We start from the raw sequence: 8,162 nt of genomic DNA on the forward strand, positions 1-8,162 counted from the left end.
ACTCAACATTCAAAAAACTAAGATTATGGCATCTGGTCCCATCACTTTATGACAAATAGGGGAAAAGTGGAAGCAGTGACAGATTTTGGGCTCCAAACTCACTGTGGACGGCAGTCATGAAATTAAAAGACACTTGCTCCTTGGAAGACAAGCTAAGACAAATCTAGACAGCATATTAAAAAGCAGAGACATCACTTTGCCAACAAAGTCCACGTAGTCAAAGCTATGGTTTTTCCAGTCATGTACAGATGTGAGAGTTGGACCATAAAGACTGAGCGCAGAAGAACTGATGCTCTCGAATTGAGGTGCTGGAGAAGACTCTCAAGAGTCCCCTGGACTGCAAGGAGATCAAACCAATCCATCCTAAAGGAAATCAACCCTGAATCCTCATTGGAAGGACTGATGCTGAAGCTCCAATACTTTGGCCACCTGATGCAAAGAGCTGACTCACTGGAAAAGACCCTGATGCTGGGAAAGACTGAAGGCAGGAGAAAGGGACGACAGAGGATGAGATAGTTGGATGGCATCACCGACTCAATGGACAGGAGTTTGAGCAAACTCCACAAGATGGTGAAGGACAGGGAAGCCTGGCATGCGGCAGTCCATGGGATCGCAAAGAGTCGGACACAACTGAGCGACTGAGCAAACAAAACCTTGGAAACCAGGGAGCCCTTTAGGATTAGGAAACTCCTATCACCCAAGAGCCAGGTGCTGTAACAGCCCTGTTTTTCTCCTTCTCAAAGCATTTGGCACTGAGAGTCTGAAAGGCATTACACTGCAAAAATGTAAGTTCTGGGAGGGGAAGGGCCAGCCGGATGACATGGCCTGACTCTGAGCAGCAATGGAGGGATAACAGAGTCAACTCTTTTATTTCCTGCACTCCCGACCGCCCCAAGATTCCATTAATGATAACAATGGGGAGCCCAGCCCAAGCACAAAAAAAGCCCCAGCTGGGCTGGTTGGGTGTGGTCCATTTCCTGCAGGTATGGAGTTGCCTAGCAGGCAACTCTGAACCACTGGGAGAAATAGCCCAAAAAGAGAGCAAAGTGACCTGTTTCACAAGAAACCCTCAGAATCCTGGACCGTCCTCAGTGTGACTGTAAAACACACAGCAATTGCCAACAAGTTCATTTCCGCAGAAACCTGAACCCAAGTCCTAGAAAAATACGGTTCAACTGAAAAGCTGTGTCAACCTGCGTCAAATGAGTACGCTCCATTTTGCACACCAGAACGGTGACTCAAAGATGGCCAAAAAAAATTACAGAAAGGAACAAGAAAGGCCGATGGCAGCTGCCATGGACGCATAAGTACCCTCCTCCAGGATGCTGGGCTTGTTAGCGGCCCAGAAAAATCGAATCGGACCAATTTCTACTTGAAGGTCAACTGGTTCCATGTGAGATACTATCACGAACGTTCCCTGATGCGGGATTAGAACCAAAACGTCCTGGACTCCTCCAAGCTGTTTTCTTTTTTCTAATCTTCTGACAACCCTCTCCCTCAAGAGCTGACTTTAAGCAAAACAAATTCTTAACTTTCTTAAGTTTTGGTGATAGAGAAGAGGAAACATGAAGTCTTGAAATGAATATTTAGAAAAAAAAACTTAAAAACAAGCTACTAACAACAACAGCAATGTGTCTTTTATTTTCCTTGTAACACTGCATTGGAAAAAGGTCAAAACAAATGCAAGGGGCATGAAAGAGCAATAAAGACTATAAAATGATGGTTAAGAGTTTCCATTATGGACTTCCCCTGGTGGTACAGTGGATAAGAACTCACCTGCCAATGCAGGGGACACGGGTTTGATTCCTGGTCCGGGAAGATCCCGCATGCCAGGGAGCAACGAAGCTCGCATCACACCGCTGAAGAGCAACCACCACCTCCTGAGCGTGCACCAGCGCGCCCACCATTCTTCCACCTTCTCTCACCACTGGAGAAAGCATGGAGGAAGCAGGGTTCCGACAGCACTCGGCCCCAGGGAGCCAGGAATGCAGGCCCTCACCCCGGGTGCCACTCCTCCAGCTCCAGCTAGGCCTGTCGAGTCCAATTGCCCACTCCAGCCCTGCTCTGTGCGCCCCCCCACCCTTCTGAACCTTCCTGGGCAGAGCACCCCAATCGGCCCTCGCTAGGCTGCGGACTTCCTAAGGACCGGCCAGAAGGCGACTGCACCAGCCGGGGCTGCTGGAGAAACAAGCCGCGTGTATGCGGGTTTCCCCATCCAGTCCAACGCTGGACCACACTCCACAGGTCAGCCTTCCCTTCCAGAGTCTCAGGGCACCCAGCTCACAAACACCCCAAGTCCACATACTCACGCCGACCTCTGCCCAGGGTGCAGGGGCCAACAGGATGAACGTGGGGAGGTCTCTTCCACAAAAACGAAAACTATGGAGATGGGCCACCAAGAAGGGAAAAAGTCGGAGAGCACTGAAGGCACAATTAAGTACGGCCATCCTTCTGTTTGTCTCTAGATTTCCAGCGCACACAGGTTTCCCCAGGGTGAGCGAGAGCGCTGGAGATGTGTCCCAACTCACCCCGAATGGCCACTAAACGTTTCTCGCTCCCCACACAAAAGGCATTCTCAGTGAAGGTTTCTCCAAGTAGCAAGAGAAATGGAAGGATGACGGTGACAAGTAGAGACTTTTACTCTTCCAGCTCTTCCTGTAAACGGTCTGTACTTTCAAATACGAGACTATCTTATATGTAGTTGCATGTTAAGTCGCTCCAATCATGGCTCTTTGTGATCCTATGGACTGCAGAAAGCCAGGATCCTCTGTGCATGGGATTCTCCAGGCAAGAATACTGAAGTGGGTGGCCATGCCCTCCTCCAGGGGATCTCCCTGACCCAGGGATTGAACCCACGTCTCTTTACGTCTCCTGCATTGATCACGGGTTCTCTACCACTAGAGCCACCTAGGATGTATGACATCCTGAACACCGACTAGAGCTGACTTGGGCCCTACCATACGTGTTACACATCAACGGAGTATACTTCAGTCGGAGGACAAGATGGTTGGATGGCATCACCGACTCAATGGACGTGAGCTTGAACAAACTCCAGGAGATAGTGAAGGACAGGGAAGCCTGGCGTGCTGCAATCCATGGGGTCACAAAGAGTCAGACACGACTTAGCGACTGAAGACAATACTTCAGTCAGCTGTGAAATCAATTTAGTTTTGCAAGGCTTCTTTCTTCTCTTTAATAAAACGCATCACACAACAGCACACCACAAGTAGTGAGGATTAGGACTGTCTTCTGAAACTTTTAGTTTCAGGTCTTGATGTAAAATGTATTTCTTATATGGGTCACAGTTCAAAAGAGGTTTAAAGTGACTCATAAAATTCCATGATAGAAATTTATAAACCAAGATCTAATTCTAACTTACAACTTCTGCAACTAAAAGCTGATCAATGCTGCTGTATCCAGCTGATGCTTGCTCCTCTTTTAATCTGAATTAAATTCAGAGAAGCAACAAATGTTCGATGAAGGACAGGGAGTTATTAAATCCACCACTCAACCTAATTTCTTTCTATTTGTAGTTACTACATTCAGCTCATGATTTCCATTTTTCCCCAATGCTAATTAAACTGGGATGTGGGAGGTTTAAAAAAAAAAAGGAAAAGCCCCCCTCCCCCACCACCAGCAACTCTTATGAAACAGTTATTAAAAAGGATAACTCATTCAGACTTACAGCCATCAACCCCTCATGGAGCACCTGGCACAACAGAGTTCAGTAACAGTTGCTGATCGAACAAACAAAATATCAATCTCATATTTTAATTTCTTCTGCAAACCCAACTGGGATGAAACAAATGTTACTTTCTGCTAAAGTAATAATAACACAGTAATTCAGCAAGGTGAGCAGGAGCATGAGTTCAAAGGCAGGAAAGACCTGGTCTCTAGTCACAAATTGCCACATAATGCACCTTCTCACCTTGGGTCAGTTCAATTAGTTTCTGCTGGTTTCCACATCTAGAAAATAAGACAAATTACACCTGCGCCTCAGGTGGTACCAGTAAGAATCAAGAGGCGTAAAAATGATTTGCAAGACAATGAAGAATGATGTTTTTACTGCAATTATTCTTTTAATTCAGGTTTTTTTTTTAAGCATCTTTGTCTAGGCTGCCTGAACCCACTCTGCTGTCTTTCTTGAAATTTTTAAGCCATCTCCACATAAATCCTGGTCAGGAGATAAGAGGGGAAAAAAGGGGGGGAGATGGAATTAACAGAACAAGGGCACAGGTGGGTTAGTACTTTCCTCCCGTTTTATCCTGCTGCTAAGTCGCTTCAGTTGTGTCCGACTCTGTGCGACCCCATAGACGGCAGCCTGAGAGCCGTTTTTTATCCTAGAGAGCCGTCCAAGGCAGGTGTGCCTTTAATTTAATCCTCAACAACTCTGAGGAAGGCTTCCCTGGGCAGTAGCAGCTGCTGATTCAAAGTAGAAAATAAATGTGCGTGTTGTTTTTCTTTTGGAGTGGAAAGGAGAAGGAAAGAATATTCTTTCCCAAATGGCACATCAAAAACAATCATCATACACTGTATGGAGACACTTAAAACACAAGGATGACTCTGTCCAAAGCCACCTCGCGCCCCTAAAATTGCAACAGCTGAAAATCTGGTTGTTTCAACCAAATAAAAACTTACCAGCGTTTATACTGAGAAAGCAAAATAAAAACAGCTCCCTTGTAACCCTACCGAGGAAATACATTTGGGGAAGCAAACTTTTCTTTTGTGAGTAAATGTATCTTCTCTACCCAAGACTTAAGAATTCTGGCCCACACTCTTGAAGCAAAAAATTAAAAGGTGAGGACAAAAAAAAAAGGTGTTGAGACTAGATAACCACCTGGTGACCATCTGATACTGACTGGAGGGAATCAGCCAGAGAGGCTTTAAGTACCTTTTTAAATAGATTTGCTTTCCACAAAGGCTGACTATACCTCCATGGTAGTACTGAGCAAGCCATGTGTACTAGATTACAACCTGATTAACAGCATAAGAGTATATCTCAAGAAAGTACTGAGTAAATGTGGGTTTTGTTTTTGTTTTTTTTTTTTATTCATTACAAGAGGTCTTTCTTGCTCTACTGGTCACAAATACTTTTTTACCCAGTTCACCCTGCTTTCTTGTCTCTAAATTCAAACCAAACCAAAGCAGGAATTTTAGGAAATACCAAGAAACCACATCTGATTTCTACCTAGCGGTCAGCAGTAGCTTAGGTTTTTAAATGCGTGTTGTTTAAAAGCTCTTTACAAGAGGTTCAAGGACAGTTTTCTTTTAAGCACAGTAAAGTTATTAATGTTAACTGTTGCTCCACTTAAAAAAAAGCTAAAATCCCGGTAACTTTGTGCTCCTATTCTTCTAGATATCAAACCTGAACAATGAAGTTGAGTTTTCTATTTCGGATTTAGAGAGAGAGAAATGATCTCTCTCGAATGAGGGGCAGATTCCTGGCTCCCATGTGGTCCAAATACTTCTCAGCCCTCAAGAGGGAGGGGAGGGAAAAAAAAAAAGCGCAACAGCACGTTGAAATATAAATAACCCACTCGTATACTTGTGCTTGTTTTCTTAAAGTTTGTACGTTCCCTCGCCCGGCTAACCTGGGGGGAACAAGACTTTTAAGAGATACCCTAACCCTTCCGTGAGATTTTTAATCCCAAACATTTGCCACCATTTACCCGTTTACACACATTACAAACTAGCCAAGGAAGGTGGTTTTATTTTTCAAAGGGCTAAACAGTCCCCAAAGGCGAAAAACTTTCTTTGATGCATCCAGGTAAATGTGAAATTCAACGTCTCTCCCCGCCCCCACTCCAGAAAAAAAAAAAAAATTAAGTCGCTGGGAGGCCAACAGGCCACAAAGTAGCCACGGAGAGGGTTAGTGGGAAGGGACTCTCCGTGGCCGGATCCAATCGAGTCTCCAAGTCCAGCCGAGTCCCGGGACCCACGCTGTCCGAGTGCACGCTGTCCGATCGATTCCTCCCTTCCAGAAGGGGGTTCCAGGTTTCGCACCTTCCCGTCCGTCTGCACCGGGAAGAAGCGCGCGGACCAACGCGCTGAAAGCGGAGCTGGCGCTTACCCCTTCCTCTCCCCGCCCTGTCTCCTCCGCCCGCCGGGCCGGGACGAGCCAGGGCGCGCCCGGGGGCCCCCCCTCTCCGGGGTAGGGGGGGGTGGGGAGGGACCAGGGCCTCCACCGCCGCCCACCCCCAGCCCCCAAACCGCGCCCGGGCCCGGAGAGCTAGCCGGGCCTCCAAGGGCATTTCTCCACATCACTTCTTCCCGGGGGATGGGCCGGCGCGGGGCCTGCGGCTCGGGAGGGGGACGCGAGGAGGGCGACGCGGCGAGCAGCGCACATTCCCCCTCGGACCACCGCGACTCCCGACCGGCGAGGGCCGGTTCCGGGCCGCGGCCCCCCAGGTCCCCGCACGGCCCCCACCCCACCCCCGAGGCCCGGGCCGCGGGGCCGGGCAGGGCGCCCGGGAGGCGGCGAGCGCGGCGCGGGAGGCCGGCGCGACCCCGGAAGGGGCAGCATTTGGGGGGACTGGGGTGTGGGGGAGCGGCCGTGTTTACACCGCCAAGTTCCCCGCTTCCGCCCCGGCCCGCGCATCCCTCCCGCCCCTCGGCGGCCCGGTTCCTGCCTGTACCTGCATGCCGGGCAGGCCCGACTGCACCGGGGAGTGAGCCATGGCGGTGAGGACGGCCACTTCCTGGGACGGGACGGCCGGGCCGCGGCGATCCGCGCGGGCGACGAGGCCCGCGGGCCGCGCGCAGCCCTCCTCGGGCGGCCGGGGGTGGGTGGGTGGAGGGCCGGCCGGCCGGAGCCCGAGGCCACCCTAGCCCCCCGCGGGTCCTGGGCCGGGCGGCGGGCTCAGGGGCGGACGGCGGGCCTCGTCTCCATGCACCGCGCCGGGGAGGGGCTGCGAGGAGCGCGGGGCCTCCCCGCGAGCGGCCGCCGCTGCTGCTGCCGCTGCTGCTGGGCTGGAACCGGGCGGCCTGGGCCCGCGCACTGGCGCCTGCAGCTGGAGTGGGGCGCGCACCGCCGGCCAAGCCCGCGAGCGCCGAGCGCGCCCCGCCCCGGCCCGGCCCCCGCGCCCGCCCCCGCGGCCGGGCCGGGGACCCCGCCCCGCGCTTCCGGGAGGGGGAGGAGGCTCGCGGCCGCCCGGCGCCCTAGGCCGCAGCCGCCCGCGCAGCCGCTGGCCGGGCCGGTTGGAGGTCTGCGCGGCTCTCACGGGCTGCGCCCCCAGCTCCGCGCCGGCCGGGGCGGGTGGAGAGGGACGCGCGGGCGGGTGCGGGCCTGCCCCCCCCCGCCCGTGGTGAGGGGGCGGCGCGGGGACCTTCGGAGTCAGGGATGGGCCACGCGCCCACCCCGCCCTCCAGGCCCGGGCCGGTCGGGCGTCCCGGAGGATCTGGGCTTGCCCTCCAAGGAAGCCCAGCCCTCTCGGCCTGGCGACGGGCCCCAGGCCACCTCCCCGAGGGCAGAGCCTGGGCCCCGCGGCCCTCGGGAGGGGTGGGGGGCCCGGCGAGGGCCTCGGCCAGCGGCCGGTTCAGAACTACCGGGGCGGAGCTTCTTCGGTGTCCGGGTGAAGTTTCCAAACCAACCCGAGGAGGAAGCCCTCCGGGAGGGGTGAGGCCGAGAGCGGTTCGTTTCCCGTGCGTTGGCTGCTTGAAAGCATTTGGAATACTAGGAGCTGTGAACTTAGCCCCCAAAAAGTGAGGGAGCTGAACCCCATCATCGCTGGGCCCCGGACCAAGGCGTGGGGGCGGGGGGCGTCCACCCACCAGAAAGGAGAAGGGGGCAGGGAGGGCCAAGGCGGAAGGGAAGACAATGGAAGGAAACGGTGTCTAGACTTTCCCCTGGCTCTCTCCCGCTCTTTCGGCTGCCTCCACCTTCTAGTCACCTCTCCTCCGACTCCAGAGGAAAGAAACAAGAAGGAATGAGTCAGTGCTGACTCCAGAAAGTAGTATTTTGTTTACAACGACAAACAGCGGCAGCCCCCTGAAGGGACCGGCTGCAGCCGGGGTTGCTAGGACCCCGACGTCTACATTCGTGCCCGTGAATGACGTTGCACCAAGGCTGGGCGAGGCTAGACCTCCAAAAATGAGCCCCCGAGAGTTCGCAGACCGTTGGAAGAAGTTAAAAAGTCCTCCACCGAACTGAGGAGTGTTTCTTC

General features: G+C 53.0%; 1 protein-coding gene across 4 annotated transcripts in view; it reads right to left on the minus strand.

Moving 5' to 3' along the window:
* The window catches only part of STK24 (serine/threonine kinase 24), a 95,550-nt gene extending 88,508 nt beyond the window's left edge, over window positions 1-7,042 (minus strand). For all 4 annotated transcript variants that reach the window (XM_081548937.1, XM_081548938.1, XM_081548935.1 and 1 more), the window contains exon 1: window positions 6,636-7,042. In XM_081548937.1, the coding sequence (XP_081405063.1) occupies window positions 6,636-6,677 (42 nt within the window). In that variant the 5' untranslated portion in view covers window positions 6,678-7,042. The remainder of the gene's footprint in view (window positions 1-6,635) is intronic.
* Window positions 7,043-8,162: the final 1,120 nt, after the last annotated feature.

The sequence above is a fragment of the Giraffa tippelskirchi genome, chromosome 12 (genome assembly GCF_054371585.1).
Source record: "Giraffa tippelskirchi isolate mGirTip1 chromosome 12, T2T-mGirTip1v1.2.pri, whole genome shotgun sequence".
Taxonomy (NCBI): domain Eukaryota; kingdom Metazoa; phylum Chordata; class Mammalia; order Artiodactyla; family Giraffidae; genus Giraffa; species Giraffa tippelskirchi.